The 17,701-nt window shown below is 44.9% G+C and overlaps 1 protein-coding gene across 1 annotated transcript in view; it reads left to right on the top strand.

The window, feature by feature from the left end:
• Positions 1–17,701, top strand: part of PDGFRB (platelet derived growth factor receptor beta) — a 96,522-nt gene that overhangs the window by 66,578 nt on the left and 12,243 nt on the right. Inside the window, exons 9-19 of the mRNA XM_083181518.1 lie at positions 324–447; positions 1,991–2,214; positions 3,273–3,367; positions 5,334–5,466; positions 8,555–8,659; positions 10,337–10,447; positions 11,367–11,520; positions 12,389–12,552; positions 14,058–14,176; positions 15,916–16,038; positions 17,055–17,166. Coding sequence (XP_083037644.1) covers positions 324–447; positions 1,991–2,214; positions 3,273–3,367; positions 5,334–5,466; positions 8,555–8,659; positions 10,337–10,447; positions 11,367–11,520; positions 12,389–12,552; positions 14,058–14,176; positions 15,916–16,038; positions 17,055–17,166 — 1,464 coding nt within the window. The remainder of the gene's footprint in view (positions 1–323; positions 448–1,990; positions 2,215–3,272; positions 3,368–5,333; positions 5,467–8,554; positions 8,660–10,336; positions 10,448–11,366; positions 11,521–12,388; positions 12,553–14,057; positions 14,177–15,915; positions 16,039–17,054; positions 17,167–17,701) is intronic.

Genomic DNA, 17,701 nt, shown 5'->3' with positions numbered 1-17,701 from the left:
GCCGGCAGTGGGTATATTTTTGCACAGGACAGCGGTTGAGTCAATCGCATAATTTGGCACTTATACTTTTAATGCAATCGCCATTGCTTGCACCAGGCCCACAGTGTGCCAACATTATAGCAAGGATAAGCCTATCTGTCATTAGTCCTAGTTCTGGTATTGATGTGATGAGAATAAGTTAACGGTTGGGTTAAGGATTTGGGCAGATTGGGTTTGGTTTTGGGTAGATTGCTTTTGGTGGGTTGGTGTTTATTTGGTTCAGATGATGTTTTAAGAAATGGTGATCCGAAAGAGTTCCATGATGTCTGTTCTTACTCATTTAGTGGCAGCTGAAATAAAGGAGATCATTGACAGTCACCCATCAAATGGCGGGCAAATAGTGACGTGTATGGGCAAAGGAATGCCAATGCCAGACCTCACGTGGTTTATCTGCACTGACATAAAGAGGTAATCCGGCGCTCAATGAGCATCCATCTGAACCATGACTTATTACTTCATATGAAATAGCTGGAAATGAGTTTATTCAATGAAGAATGTGGCGTTGGGACTTCCCAGTGATTTAGTAGGGATGCACTGTTCCCCAGTGCTCCATACAAGTGTCCAGTCACATTCATAACATCATTTTTACTCACTTTCCTTGGCTACTGCACATGTGTACTGTTGCTTAGTGTCTCCGTAGTAGGGATGGCCACCTGTGGGTTAATGATTCATGGCTACCATCAATGTTACCCTTGGTGGTACTATTCCATCCACAGGAGAACCATCAATGGCGTACCCCACCGATGGTTATCCCTGCTTTGTTTTTCACTGGGCTGTGGACAGTGGCGTAACTATAAATTTTGCTCCCCCAAGCCAAACTATTTTTAGGCGCCCCCCCAGTTGCTCCCAGTGCCGTGGAGTTACCTTATATCCAGCAGCTGGCAGGCAATTAAGCTGCAACAAGTCCTCACTCACTGGAGGGAGGGGCTGGAAAATTGGTCCTGGGGAGCCACGGCCGCGGTGCAGGCTTGTGAAATGGCGCAGGCTTGTGAAATGCCGACTGCTGGGTACTTGGTAGCAGCGGCAGCACTCACACAAATAAACACGCCACTATAGCAGACAGCGTCAGCGGCTGACAGCTTGTAGCATTGTAGCGCTGTGTGCCGTCGGGGCAGGAAGCGCTGCTGATATGAAAAGACCGGCCGGACACTGACTGGTTGAATTCTCTAAGCTAGTCAGTGTCCAGCCGGCCTTTTCATATCAGCAGCGCTTCCTGCCCCGACGGCACATAGCGCTACAATGCTACAAGCTGTCCGCATCCTCGCTGCTGCACAGAAGTGAGGGGGGAGTCCTGCGGGCTGCGGCAGCCTTATGTCAGTGACGGGTGCCGCTGATTCATGACTCTGACATAGTGGCGGTAGCTATCATGTGCCGGGCGCCCACCACAGACCCGCTCCCCCAAGCGGCTGCGGGGGCTGCCACACGATAGCTACGCCACTGGCTGTGGAACAATCACCTGGGGGTGGGGCATAGTGGGGTGGTGGTGCTAGCATCAAGTAGAGGAAATCAAGAAAACCATCAAGGTGTTCTGTACCATCAATGGTGGGAAAAAAATAGATCTACACCATCGATGGGGCGGGCGGAGGATTTCACATGACGCCAGCACCCGCCTCCAATTCGTGCAGCCAAAAAGTAAGTCTTGGGCTACTTTTCAGCTGTGAACAGAAGAAAAATCCTTTGATGGTAAGTAACCATCAAAGGATTTTTGGTCTGTGCTGGCGTAAGTGTACACATCCACTGGCAGCGTAGCGGAGGGATTCAGGCAGCGTAGCTTTGTACCTACACCACCTCATTGTCTGCTGTTAAATGACAGCAAAACTATATAGAACACATGGCCTAGTGAAGAATAGGCATTGTAACTGTAAGGGGCCAATGCACTTGCGATGCAACGAGCTTGTGTCCAACTCTTTATTTTTATCTAGTAAGCAGCGATGTTGTTTGCAACCAACAGGTGTAGCAGTAAGGGATGGGATCAGTGGACGCCTCTCGACAACACGACCACACAGTTAGAGTTTGATATGAACAACAGCTACACGCGGCCACAAGACTTCGGAAGTTACAGAGTTGAGAGTGTGCTTCATGTCCGAAGTGTAGAAGATTCAGTCTTGGTGCGCTGTGCTGGGGACAATGGCATTGGAATGTCTCACCACCGTGATGTCAAGCTGGTGCCTCACTGTGAGTAACTATAACGTACGGCAGTAGATCATGGTTGGATAAGGCCTTGGGGGGCCCAGGGCACTTAAGATGGGGGGGACTGGGGCAAGGGGGTGTATTTTAAATTGTATGTACTGTATATTAGATTGTACATACCTCCCAACATGACACAATCCAAAAGGGACATAATGCTCTGTTCCTGGGCTTCCCTCTTCATATATGATTGGTGTCGCCTATATAGAACTATTTAAGAGATAAGAGCTATTTCAACAGATGACTACAATCATAAATGAATAAGAAAATCTAGGTAGAGAGCGTCTTGTCCCTCCTGGAATGGGTCATGTTGGTATGTAAATTAATAGTTTAATAATGCCTGATTACTGTTTATAGCTCCGCCCATAGGCAGCTCCTATCCCATTGTAGGAGGAGGGTTGCCACTGGCTGCGATCCCCCTCCCCCCCCCCCTCTGCTGTCGCCAATGGTCTCCAGCTGCCACCAGTCCCCAACACTGCTGTTCCCACTGTGGTCGCGGGAAAGTCACATGTGCAGCATCGACCTCAGTACGGAACATGCACATGCCCCCAGCTTCTATATCTTCATACTGTACATCTTGCATTCTGGCAGCCTGGTTCTGCTGCTGCACAAGAGGGAGAGCTAGTGATCTCTCTATCCTGACAGATGTGGTCCCGGGGTACAGTATCCCCCGTACTTCTCCCTTAAACTGGCGACAGTTCCTGTCCTTTTATAGAATGTACTCAAAGCTGATTGGTTGCTATAAGCAATGTCTCTACTTGTCTGCTGTCACTACTTACTTTACAAAACACTTAAGCTACAAATGTGAAGTGGCAAATTGTACAGAATTGTATATAAAGTCTATGGGTGCAGGGTGAGCTGTGGGGGCCCGCTCGAATCAGGACTTGTATGGACCACCCAGCCTGTACACGTTATAGATATGCTTAGGGCAATAACCTAGTTTTTATTTTGTTGACTGTACATCTACTTTGTATCTTGTTGTTATGAAATGTATTTATTTGTTTTCAGCTATTTATACAGCGCACACATTTTCTTTTATATTTCAGATTCACGCTTCAAAGTTGTTTTGATATCAGCTGTCCTAGCACTGGTGGTGCTGGTTGTCCTCTGCTTCATCATACTCATTGTTTTGTGGAAGAAGGTACGTTATTTTTTTCCCAAGAGTCTGATGCTTCCATGAATGCGTACCTGTTTTAGGGAGCGTACCTTGGGCGTCCTTGCCAGTATGGGTGATGCAGGGTCATACGCATTTCATCCACATTTACCCTTGTGGCTAATAAAGGCATATCTCAGCTGTAACGGGACGATCTCATGTAAGAAACGTTCTATGAGGGACAGAATAGCGCTATGCACAGAGTTGAACGGAAGCGTAGATACACCTTTTTTCAAGCACATCTTTTGCACGAAATATACCATAGGCTGGTGAATTTGCTCTCCAAAGATGATGACGGGTAGTTTTCTAAGCATGAGGATGTACAGCAAAGATACGTACACCTGCAATTATGTGTTTAGTTCTGTGTATGCAATATGGAAGGAATTATGGCCAGCCTGCCTCCGGTAATGACCATAACCCTTCCTATTTTGCCTAAACCTCCACTTCTGCCTAACTCTCGCCTCCCTTTCAGTAGATTAGTCCTAACCCTCCCCCAATGCCTAACTCTAACCTCCCTGTCAGTAGCCCACACCTAACACTACCTAGTACATAACCCCTCCCATATCCTAACACTACCCTTCCCCCTAGTACCTAATCCTATTCTCCCTTCTAGAAGATTAGTCCTAACCGTCCCCCAATACATACATTTAACCACTACTCTTACAGACTAACCCTAACCTCCTGCCAGTAGTCTAACACTCTCCATAGTGTCTAACCTTAACCTCCTTTGCATAGTCTAACCCAGTGTTTGCCAAACTGTGTGCTGTGGGGTGCCTTGGGTTGGTGGCCCAGGACCAATTAAAATTATTTATGTCCTGTAGTCAAGCTATTACCCCCCCCCCCCCCAATGCTTAACCCTAATACTCACCCTAGTGTCTAACCGTATCCTCCTTTCCTTAGCCTATCCCTTATCCGACCACTAATATTTAAACATTACCTCCCTCCCTGCAGACTAACCTTTTTTCTCCCCATAGTGCCTAATGATTACCTCCCTTCAGAAGACTAGCCCTAATCCTCTCCATAATGCCTAACCCCTAATGCCTAATGGAATCAAATAATAGAATTACTTTCACAGCACCCCTAGGCCAAAGGTTCCTTATTGAGAGATTTAGTAAAAAAATATTAAATTAAGTCAATTGTGTTTATATGTAACCCTTATAGGGCTAGTGAGTTACACCGACTGATATGAATGTGAATTATTTTTGGATCACCAAACCAAGGCACCATTGCCAGTGTCCCACAGTTTGGGAACCATTGGCCTAACACTAAACGTCCTGCCACTAGCCTAACACTAATCCTAGTGCCTAATCCTTACCTCTCATAGCCAAACCATTAACCTACCACCCCTAGTACCTAACCCTAACTCTGCCTTCCTATAACCTAACCTCAGTCCTCCTCTACCACAGCCTAACCCTAACCACCTCTAATGCAGAATGTCAACATTTCACAGGTTGACATTTTTAACACATTTTGATATTACAATTGTCAATATTGTGGTGTTGGCATTGTAAAGGGCATCCCCTTTCCATAACGTGTATTGAGATTGCAGTCCAGGCATACATTTTTCCTAGGGAAAAGAATTATATATATTTTGTTGTTCTACATGATTTACGGTATAAAGTTGTACTGTAACTAGTCAAGAAGCAATATAAAATCTATATAACGGCATTGAGTAGTTTGGTTATGTCATTACAACTATTAAGGGCTACATAGTGCGGGAAGACCAGCCATGGTGACCTGTAAGGGACTTGGAATTGTACACTCAGTCATCGACTAATTGTTTTCAGGATTGTACTTGGGTCTTGGCAACTGTCATTGTTACACTCATAATTTAAGTTCCACCACTTGGTCTTAGCTGATGGCCTACTTTTCTCTGCATGTGGTTGGATATTATGATCGTGCCAATTCTGATAAATGTCCGGTCACTGTTTTTATTTCACTCTTCAACTTGCAGAAACCACGTTATGAAATTCGGTGGAAGGTTATTGAGTCGGTCAGCACTGACGGCCACGAGTACATCTATGTGGATCCTCTACAGCTTCCGTATGATTCAAGCTGGGAAATTTCCCGAGACAAGCTGGTACTAGGTAACTGCAGAGACACATGTGGCATACACAGTGTAGCGGGAAATCCCAGATGAGTTATCACATGCCTTTCGTATAATGTGCTTTGCGATCCAGACTGAGTTATGCCCTACTTGCACATACTTTATCTGTCTACATCAGCGGTTCTCAAACTGTGGGTCCTGGCCTTCTCAGCATGGGGTCGCGACTCCATGTTGTTGACCATCAGGCTGATAACTTTTATAATATCAGTCAGTTATTCTAGGAGTCTGAAGAGTCTGTTGAATTGTCTGTTATTTCAGACTCCTCCCATCATCAACGTCAGTCCTAAGCGTGGCGAGCATAGCGAACCCCTCGTACCACGGGTGTTCACCACGCTTCAGGCTGACGTGGATCGTGGTGGTATGCTAAATCGCATTGCATGCAAATCTTATGCAAATTGTATGCAGATCATGTGGGATTTGCATACGTTGCGATCCGCAGGTAGTGCCGCCGTGAAACTACACAAGTACCAATAAGAGTATTTGATTGGTTGTACATAGCAACATCCCCTCTGACCCCAAGGTTTATCTGTCTCCAAACTTTTATCTCTCTTCAAGTTCCCCCTTTATCTCTTTCCACTATATACCTCTTCCCCTTATTCCGTTAAAATGGCATAAAAAACATTATGTACATATGTTACCACAGCTTTTCATTTCATTTGCAATAAAATAGTATATTAGCATTATTCTGCAGTCTGTGCAGCCTGGTTATAACCATATGGCTGCGGGACAGCATCGTTCCCACTTAAATTACACTCCAAATGTTAACATTCTTCAGCATATGCTATCTGAACATTTCAATTATAAATATACATTCCTCATATGCTGAGCCGTTTAAAATGAAAAAAAAAAAAATGAAATAATATTTAGCAACCAGCACACCACTATGTTAAAAGCAGCATAGCTTAAAATGACATTAGCACTGTTGGTTTGTAAGAATGTTTAAATTGATATGTGTCAAGAAGTGAGGGCCATTCCCCTGATCGGTAGGCCTGGTAGTTAAGTCCTGTCTTTATCTACTAGAATGTTGGGATTTATGATTGCCATCACCTGCTTTGAACAGGTTAAGGGCCAGATGTACTAAGCTTGAAAAGTGATAAATAGAGAGTGATAAAGCACCATCCAAATCAGCACCTAACTACCATGTCACAGGGTGTGTTTGAAAAAAGACAGGAAGGAGCTGATTGGTTGGCGGTTTATCACTATCCATTTGATCACTTTTCAAGGCTTAGTACATCTCGCCCCGTAAGTGATAAGAAAGTGGTTTCATCACAGGCAATGGTAATCATACACATACCTCCCAACTTTTAAAAGGAGGACAGAGGGACCCCCGCATGCACCCAAAATGTGGGGTGGTGTGCTAGCAGTAAGGGGGCGTAGCCTACAAATAGCGTCACTACCATGAGGTCACGCCCCCATTTTGCCGCTGTGGGGGAATGTCCAGCAGCTCTATGTGCTGCTGGCCATGCCCTCATCCCCTCTGCCTGCAGAAATTGCAGAGCTGGGCAGGGTAGCAGGTGACTGGGCGGACTCCCAACTGTCCTCCACGCCACAAGACACTGCCGACCCCTTACTGGATGCAGGAATGTCCCAAAAACCAGTGACGGCCCCACAAAAATTGGAACAGTTGGGAGGTATGCATACATTATGAGGGAAGTCCAGGAGCAGAGCATTCTGTCCTTCCTGGAGAGGGGCATGTTGGGAGGTATGTGAAGATGTCCATAAGAACACTGCATTTGCCTCCTGTAAATGTCTAACGTCGTCTTCTGTGGAATTTTGTGGCATTGAAAATACATCTCTGTACTGTACATGTAGTTAAAACAATTTGTATTCCTGAAGCTACTTCCCAGCCTCTGATATAGTTATGTTGCCAGGTTCCTCTGAGTCCTGACTACATAATTCCAGTCACCTGACACAATTCAGCCGTGCCGGATTTCAACATTACGTTATACATTCCCTTAAAATGAGTCTAAAATAATAAACTTTTCCCTGCCTTCATTGGAGAGAAGCATTCCAGAGAAGCCATTCACTAAAAGCTGTACCCGCTCATTAGTGAATTTACCGCTGCCTGCTCATTATACTTTATTACCAACAGAAATAGAGACGGCATTTAAGTATGTAACGGCAATGCAAATTGCCTGCTCTGCTCCCAGCTGGATGGGTATAGTAACGTAAGACTGCAGCAGGTTATCATTATCACACTGTGCAAGAATTTTGAAGAAGATTAAATAGACAAATAGTGCCACCAAGTGGCCAAACAGGATGACTGCAAAAATGTCCAATTTTTTCAGGATTTAACCAGTTTAGCAAGTTTATAAACAATCAATCAAGTATACAACAGATCCTAATAATATATATATATATATATATATATATCAGTTGCTGCCACAACTATGTCGTACAAGCAGTTTTTGCTGCATGAAACAAATAGGTGCGCTCTAAATATAGAAATAAAGTCAAACGCTGCTATAAAGTAAAAACTCAAAAGTTAGCAAAACAGAAAAACACTAAGGCACATATTTAATTAAACACATTTTGGGGATAATCTTTAGCTCCTTCACCTGTAGGAGCGTTTGGACTGGAATTTCCTGACAGACAGGCAGCACTTCCACCTGGACTTAACCTGGAAGTAAAGTCATTGCTTGAGTGATCACTTACTCTTTACACTTGTTCCTGTATCATTTTTTTGAGTACTATATTGGTTGCGGCCAAGCATGAGGGGGAGTGGCCACACTGAAGGGGCGTGGTGAACTCCTCTTTTGGGGATGGATATGGCTCTGGATGGAATTGGCTCTCAGTCGGACACCCCCTTTCTCAACACCCCTATTTTGAAAGTGTGTAAAACACTTGTTAATTCAGAAACCATTGTTCCTAATGCCATTATACCCATTGAGATGTTTACGTGTGTTATGTTCAGTTGCGTTGTGTTTATGGAACGCAAAGTATTCCACATTCCTAGACTTCTGTGGTTCCGCACATTGAATTCTGCACAATAGTAACAAGAAGCAAAGTAAATAAGAAGGGCTTGTTTGTACTCACATGCGTTTTATTAAATGCCTTTTGTCTTCCAGGTCGAACACTTGGCTCCGGGGCATTCGGTAGAGTGGTTGAAGCGACGGCTCATGGTTTAGGACACGTTCAGTCAACCACAAAAGTAGCTGTAAAGATGCTAAAATGTGAGTTTTCCATTATTTTCTACTGGTGGTTTTTCAGTGGTTGGACGTGGGGTCCACCTTAGGTGCTTGCTGTGACTTTCAGGGGTAGGCAAAGAAAATGTCAGTAATGAGTGCGAGGTGAGGGTGTGGGGCAGGTAGTGGCAGCCATCGATGGCAGACACGCATCCTAGATGCTCCATGAGGCTCAGATTCTGTCTTGCTCAGTGGCGTAAGTTCGTCCCAGGTGCCCGGAGGCGAGATGAATCTTGGTGCCCCCCCCCCCCCCCCAATCCCCACTTTAATATAGGTAGATACACCTAGACATGTGTGTGTGTGTGTGTGTATATATATATATACTCCCTCCTTCAATCAACCCGACACCCCTTCCTCCCTCCTTCAATCAACCCGACACCCCTCCCTCCCTCCTTCAATCAACCCGACACCCCTCCCTCCCTCCTTCAATCAACCTGACACCCCTCACTCCCTCCTTCAATCAACCCGACCCCCCTCACTCACTCCTATTATCCCTGCACCTCTTCTTCCATCTCACCCCTGCACATCCCACTCCCTCCATCATCTCATAACTCTCCTTCTATTTCTCACCTCTTCACATTTTACTCACTCCTTTCCTTTCTCACCCCCTTAGCTATCTTTCTAACTTTTCTTATGCCATGCAAATCCTACTCCCAGGGGACCACTCACATGTTCTTTAAGCCAGCTGGCTCCCACCCTCCTCCCCACAGCCAGTGGTGACTCACCCGAATCACATTCTCCTCCCAGCAGCCACAGCCGGCATGCTCCGACTCTCCTCCCCGCTACAGCTAGCCGGCAATCGGGACCACTCTCCGACGCCGTCTCCTCCCCAAAGCCATAGCTAGCCAGCGGACTCCGTCCCTCCTCCCCGCAACCACAGCCAGTCAGCGGACTCGCCCCTCCTCCCCGCAACCACGGACAGTCAGCTCCTGCCATGCTCACAGCGCTGTGCGGCGTGTGCGCAGAGCAACGGGACGCTAGCTGTAATGTAGGAGGAGGGGGGACTGTCACTAGATGGGAGACCTGCGTGATTGTGCACTGTATACGAGCCACGTATGACTGTGGCTCATTATTACAGTAGCAAAAGACATTCAATGGGGGGCAATAGCGTCAGTGCCCCCTGCTGGCCAGGAGCCCGGCGGCAAATGACTCCATTGCCTCCCGGACTTCCGCCACTGGTCTTGCTCGTCATAGCACAGTTCAATATTTAAGTAGGGGAGACACACCCACTTCCACCAACTGCCATTCCAAACTGACTCCCTGGCAGTAGGTGTGGCTCTCCTATTTTAATTTTGGACTGTGCCCTAGCAGCCTCACCTCTTAAGCCGTCACAGATTACTGGTGTTTACCTCGATGAATGCATGGACTACAAGGGTGTCCTAGGTGGAAAAAAAAAGAAACAGGTTCTGCCTGGTCAGAAGAGAAAGGGCCAGATTCTCTAAGCTTCAAAAGTGATAAAATGGAGAGTGATAAACAGCCAGCCTATCAGCTCCTACCTCACATTTTTCAAACACAGTCTGTCACATGGTAGGTAGGAGCTGGCTGTCTATCACTCTCCATTTAATCACTTTTGAAGTTTAGAGAATCTGGCCCAAAGTATTTGTTGTAGAAATGTGGATTGTGTCCTTATGTTTTATCATTTTAAAATACTGCCCCCCGTCACAGCAACCGCAAGAAGTAGCGAGAAACAGGCTCTTATGTCTGAGCTGAAGATTATGAGTCATCTCGGGCCGCACTTAAATATTGTCAACTTGTTGGCGGCATGTACCAAAGGAGGTAACGTGTGCTAGTTTTATCTTATTATATATTTATTTTATCAGTGGGATGCCATAGAGTTTATATAATAAAATAGGGAGGGGGATCTGTGAGACATGACAAGCTGAATTTTCTGGGGTAGAAAACATACTACATACTACAAGGGACCCGGTAAAATGGAGGGGGCGTGGTCACTGGATGAGGGGCGTGGCAATGCCCTCCGTAAAAATAAATAAACAAGAGGGAGTGAGAGGGCAGTGCTGAGCTGGGGAGAGAGGCTGTGCTGTTATCTCTCTCCCCACTGCCCGGCTTCCTGCAATGGGGGTGGGACCGGAGCCCCTCCAGCAGACCCATGCTTGGGTACTCGCCCCCCCTCTTGACGCCACTGACTACAGGCACCTGTACACGGAATGCGGGTGCCACATATAACACACACAGTACCTGTTTGGACCTGACACAGGGGTAAATTTACTAAGATAGGAGATAGGATGTTGCTCTGGGCAACCAATCAGATTCTACTTATTTATTTAATTAGCACCTTCTAGAAGATAATAGATAGAATCTGATTGGTTGCTATGGGCAACATCCCATCTTTAATAGAACTCCCATTTTAGTTAATTTACCCCACAGTTTGCTGTACATCTATTATTTTGGGAAACCCCAAATAGTTACAGCTTTTCACATTTTTATGCACACAAAAGTAAGGAAACAGGAGGAGATGCATCAAACTTCCTAATGGAGAAGTTTTCTGAACCAACCAATCAGCTTCTAGCTTTCATTTTGTAGAATTTGTGTGATAAATGGTAGCTATAAGCTGATTGGATGCTATGGGTAACTTTTCTATGTGCTACATCCCCCCATATACTGTTATTCCATAAATATCGTTGGTGTGATTTTGGTGCTGAAGTTTTAGTAAATACATCATTTCCTATTTCATCAGGACCTATATACATAGTAACAGAGTATTGCCGGTATGGAGACTTAGTGGATTATTTACACAGAAACAAACACACTTTCCTCCAGTACTATGCCGACAAGAGCAGGAAAGAGACAGAGGTCTACAGTAATGCCGAAGCAGGAGAAAGGATGTCAAGGTACCATTTACATTGATCCTCTGTGAAAATGAACATAGACATAGACATAGACACCTTAGTTCCAGGTAGTAAATAACAAATAAATATTAGATAATTCATATATTTCTTAAGATTATCTTTATTTTCTTTCATGTGCCTGTAGCCAATCAGAGCATGAGACTTAGAAACCTGTAGCCAATCAGAGTATATGAAAGTTTCCACAGGACTGGACAAACTTGTAGCCAATCAGAACATGAAAATGGCCACAGGTTTAGACCAATTTGTAGCAAATAACAGCCTTGGACCAAACCAAAAAAAGGGGCAGACTAGATGGGCCAAGTGGTTCCTATCTGCCATCAAATTCTATGTTTCTATGTTAAACTTTAGCCATGGTGATAGCCATAATCAGGGTTGCCTACTTTACCGGAGAGGAGACTGGCATTTGCAACTCATCAGGAAGAGGGAGGGGCTAAAATGACGTGATTTGTAGCATTTGGGGGGGGGGGCTGTGGGGGGAGCCAGCTGAATGCTAGAGGCTTGCCCACCCTTCCCAATTTTCAGGAGCCTCCTGCCATTCCTGGAGGGTAGGAAACCCCATAGGGCTAGAGTACAATTTATCCAAGCAGAACAGGATGTTGTTCACAGAGCTTCACCATAGTGTAGCCAATCAGAGCATTACCATTTTCAAAGATAAATATCAAAATGTAGCCAATCAGAGCGTGAAAATGTTATGATGGAAGGGCTGGATCAAACTATAGCCAATCAGATGTTAGCCAATGCGTTAATCCAAACTGTACTCCAATCACAGATTTAAAGTAACCGTATATAACCTCAAGCTGGCAGATTGTTTATATGCAGCGTCCTCACCTTCTGTATTTTTCCTTTATAGAATCGTTTCAGTTCCAGGAGAAAGCGATGGAGGGTACATGGATATGACCAAAGACGACATTTACTATGTGCCAATGCTAGACCTGAAAGACGAGATCAAATATGCCGAGATTGAACCATCGAACTATGGAACCACCTACGAGCTGGAGAATTACTCCTCAGCTGGTCAGTAGCTAATACGTCAGTTATTTAGAACAAATCCTGAATTGTTTTCCAAAAACATAATTCAATATTTTTTTTCAGTGTCTTGGTCTACACTTCTCAGACGCTGAAGTCGCATAAGAATTTCCTCGAATATATATAGCATGCGTTCCTTTTGCATGCAATATATTGCATGTGATCCCATTCCCTGCTGCCTGGGGATTGCCCATGTCGCAGGTCAGACACGAAAGAAGGTCCGATCTCTGACTCGATCTGATGCACATCGGAACGGATCAGATGTCAAACAGATCCAGTTTTGCCACTTTTCACACGATCCATCAGAAACGGGTGAAAAGTGGCCAAGTCGGACAAGTGCTTGGCCAGCTTATGACTTCTCTATAGAAATGACGGTACTTATGTAGTATCTGGGCGTCCGATTTAGAAATCGGATCGCATCGCATCGTATCGCATCGCATGCGACCAAATCGTATGCGATGCGATGGTCAAGATTTTTCCATAGGATTCAATGTTAAAATGGTCTGAGTCCATTTTAACATAGAATTCAATGGGAAAAAGGGGTCCTTTTCCTTTCCCCACTATCCAAGTGGGCATGGAGTTGGATATAAACCTGTGGCGAGCGTAGCGAGCCACCGAGCCCGAAGCGTGGCGAGCGTAGCGAGCCCCGCGAGGGGACACAGAATACTTTTTAAGAAATATGCGTCCCCTCGCGGGGCTCGCGTCGCTCGCCACGCTTCGGGCTCAGTGGCTCGCTGTGCTCGCCACGCTATATAAAATCAACTCTATGCCCACTTGGATAGTGGGGAAATGAACAGGACCTTCTTAACATTGAATCCTATGCAAAATCGCATCGAATCGCATCGCATCGCATCTGATTGTATGCCTTAAGGTAAGGCATACAATCACAAAATCGGCAGCCCAGATACTACATAAGTACCGAAATGACTACTGTATATTGAAAATCTTTCAATATTTTGTTTCCAATAAGAGTTTTTGGTTGGTCTGTAGGCCATCGTCGCATATGGAATATATTAAAATACACATGCAGGGACAGGGGCTCCAATGGCAACCCATACCTACTAAGTGTAAAAGTACAGTAACCGGTAATATCCATGGCAGGACTTACAGTAAAAAACAATGAAGGCCAAGTAAATGGTACATAGACATTTCTGAATCAGCGGACATGGCACTGATATAAGCATTAGGGTGGCCAAAACCGATGGCTAGGAGCCGTTGTAGAGTAGGGTGTAGAATATAGTCTAAGGGTCCCCATACACTTAAGCGACTGCTCGAAGGGAGATGTCACATAACATTTTCCTTGAGCCGCCAGGAAAGCTGCATACGAGGATCGCATACAATACATCATAAATGAAGACCAGACCTATGTTAGAAGCCCCACTGCAGACAGCGACACCCCAGGCAGGGAGGAGGAACTGCACACACATTTTGCAACAATTACACAATGAAATGCAGAATCAATAACTTTTTTTTTTCATTTAATTTCCCTACAGCTCCAGAAAGGACACATTATTCCACCCTTATAAATGAATCGCCAACCCTCAGTTTCACTGATCTAATTGGATTCAGCTACCAAGTTGCTAATGGAATGGATTTTCTTGCCTCTAAGAATGTAAGTCCATGTATTTCTGCTTAGCGCAATTTTTACTATGATCCCTCCATTCAGGAAAGAGCAAAGAAAAATCATTGCGTTGCATGCACACAGCCTAACTCCAGCAGTAACCTGCACTGTGTTCATTCAGTGCACATACTAGAAAGTCTATAAAGTGCCGGCGCAAGGAGTTTCTACCACTTCCCCTGCCGCACCCTGCCCCCAGCACATGTGACTATTAATTAGAGATGTGCATATCCGGATTTACTCGGATTTAAACGGAAGTCTAAATGGGATCTTATTGGCTATCCAGCTGTCATGTTTTGGAGCAAAAACATGTGACAGCATATAGCCAATAAATTCCCATTTTGACTTCCGGGTAAATCCGGACCTGCACATCTCTGCTATTAATGCATGGAATTATGGACTGGAGTAGGAAGTTCAGTGCATCCTTAGGATACGCCAGGTGACTCTAGGGGCTGCAAGGCTTCCTTTAAAATTCTTACGGATCAGGTCATAGGCACAGGGTGCGTCCTGACTAATTTGATACCCTAGGCAAGATTACCCCCCCCCCCCCCCATTGTGGGATCCTTTTTGCACACCCAAGAATGGGTCCTTCTGACAGTCAGTGATTGGGGGCAGTGATTTGCTGTCTTCCATCTGCTTCTCCCCTCTGTGAAGCCTGTCTGATGTGAATGATGCTGACATGACCAGGGTTGTTTGTAGACAATTTGGCTACTGGTGTGAACAGTTAAAAATGTAACCTTACCCCCACCGCACCCCCATCCACCCATAGACATTTTAAAGATCAAACATTTGCGTGTGCATAAATTCACTGTAATGGGCATGGCCTAGATGGGATAGACTACCTTACACCTCAGATTGTGACCCTGCAACCTCAAATGAATGATGGACACCACAGGGGAAAAAATTATTCTTCGTTCATTCTCTTTACATTATTTGTCATTTTGCTGCTTATAATAATGCCCCTTACACATTATGCACCACACCATAGTGCCCCTTACACATTGTGAACCACACCGTAACGCCCCTTATAACCTAAAGTGCCACTTGCACCATATCATTCCTTACATTATACCTCACACAGTAACACCCTTGATAAAATATAATGCCCCACACAGTAATGCCCCTGACACCATATTTTGCATTACATTTAAAATTTTACGCAATTTTGGGAGGGTCATTTTCAACAGTACTCCATGTGAACGGCTAGATCGCATGTAACACTGGCCGCAGGTACCCCGTGTGTGTTCTAAAAATGGCCCCGGATGTGACCTTAGGTTAGCCTGGACTTATGAAATCTGGACCCTGGGCAGCCGAGCTTAGATGTCTGCCCAGATGCCCCAAGGCTTTTCTAGATTTCCCTAGGCATTACGGCCATTTCTGACTAAACCATTTTGTATTTTTTACCTCATAGATAACGGATGACTTTGAATTAAATAGATCAGAATTTTCTAAGCTATTTAATGATCGTTGCTTGTAAGGACAGCACTTTAGAATAAACCTGTCCTGGGAAAGCACTTTACACGATGACATACTACACTTTACACAGTGACATCATTCACCAAAGCGATGACATACTACACATTACACAGCTGACCAAGGTGTAAATCGAACATTAAGTTAAGAGAGTGGAGTAAAGGACCAATGAAGAAGTTTCCCATTGAAACAAATCTGTATTGGTTAATGAATGAAATAAATGTAAAAAATATATCCCTGTCCTGTGTGCTAATTCGCAGTGTGTTCATCGTGACTTGGCTGCCAGGAACGTACTTATCTGTGAGGGGAAACTTGTGAAAATATGTGACTTCGGCCTAGCCAGAGACATCGTAAGAGACTCCAACTACATTTCCAAAGGCAACGTAAGTTTTTCTGTATACTACTTTATGTCTATACATTATTCATTGTTCTGCCACCCAGGATACCTATAGAGGAATGCAGGTAAAAGAAATGGCAATTGGACATAATTGAACTCTGAGGTTTTTTTAAGGGCTATCATTTACCAGGCAAAACCATGCCTTGAAATGACTGCCCCTTTAAAAAAACAAAAAACTCTGAGTTCGGCCGGCATCCCACACGGCCGCCAGACTCTCATCGAATTACTTCTGGCCAGTAATGTTGCTAGTTATTTATGCATTAACGGGAACCAGTGGCTGTATTTACAATGGGTGCAACTGCACACACGGCACCGTTTTTTTAATACTTACCATCCAGAGTCCCGCGTTGTAAGCAGCAGCACTGCTGGAATCACCGGAAAAATGTCCGCCACGCCATTTTTCCAGAGGTCTGTGCATGCACTTAAGAGTCTTGTGCTCAGACTCTATTGCGCTGGGCAACGCGGCGCTGCGGCAGGCAGACAGGAGGGGGCCCAGACGGACGAGGCTGCACACGGGCCTCCTCCTCACCTAAAGCACCCATGGGGGGAATTCTGTGGGTAAAAGTGGGATATTTAAAACACCCCGTTGTGTGGTGAATTGGTCTCCTTGGTTTCAATGGATGCATGGATTTTATGGGGAAAGCCTCCCACCCAATTAAATTCCACTTATAATGTTTTGCTCAACGTACTGAAATATGGAGGGGTATTTATCGAAAATTGTAGACTGATAAAATGTAAATAGAAAAAGGGGTCTATTTACTAAAACTTGGTGAGTGATACAATGGAGGGAGATAAAGTACCAGCCAATCAGCTCCATGTTAAAGGCTGTGTTTTCAAAATGGCAGTTATGAGCAGATTCTTTATCCAAGGCTTGATACAGCTCCCCCATTGTCTAATAACTACTGTTTTTATACACTCCATTATGTAAATAGACAATGCAAAAAAGATATTCGGTTTTTATGACATTTTGCAGACTCTTATATTTTGTATTTATCTCTCTAGACTTTCCTTCCTCTGAAATGGATGGCGCCAGAAAGTATTTTCAACAATCTGTACACAACTCTCAGTGATGTCTGGTCTTTTGGAATCCTCCTATGGGAAATATTCACACTGGGTAGGAGCTGTGTCAAAGACAATAGATCTTTCTCATTTATGTCAACTACTGTATGCAGGACTTCATTGAAGGGGTAGTACCAGCTATTGATGGTGTTACCCTATAGAAGGCAATGGACTTCTTTCTGCATTGTGCTGTCAGAGGAATCATGGGCAGCTTTTATCCAGAGATGTGCCCTTTGTCTTACCAATTGCATATGTTAGTACATATGCGATTGGTACGAGTGCAATGCGGTGTAGGATCAGTGGCGTAACTATAAATTTTGCTTCCCCCATGCCAAAAAAATTTGTGGCGCCCAAAACCCCACCTCCCCCGGGGATCCTCTCCAGCGTGTTTCCTCAGCATGTGATGACGTCACATGCATAACGGAGAAGCTGAATCAGGGTAGCGGAACAGAGACCAGCAGACACTGCTGCTTCCCTTGGCTCCGACGCATCCCAGGCCGCCCCAGTACGCCCATCCGCCCGCCCATCCTGTACACAGTAGCAAAAAGCCGGCTCTGTGTACAGTCAAATGAATCAGTGGAGGGGATTTG

The sequence above is a fragment of the Crinia signifera genome, chromosome 4 (assembly GCF_055691185.1).
Source record: "Crinia signifera chromosome 4, ASM5569118v1, whole genome shotgun sequence".
NCBI lineage: Eukaryota > Metazoa > Chordata > Amphibia > Anura > Myobatrachidae > Crinia > Crinia signifera.
This window is presented reverse-complemented; position numbering and strand designations above follow the sequence as displayed.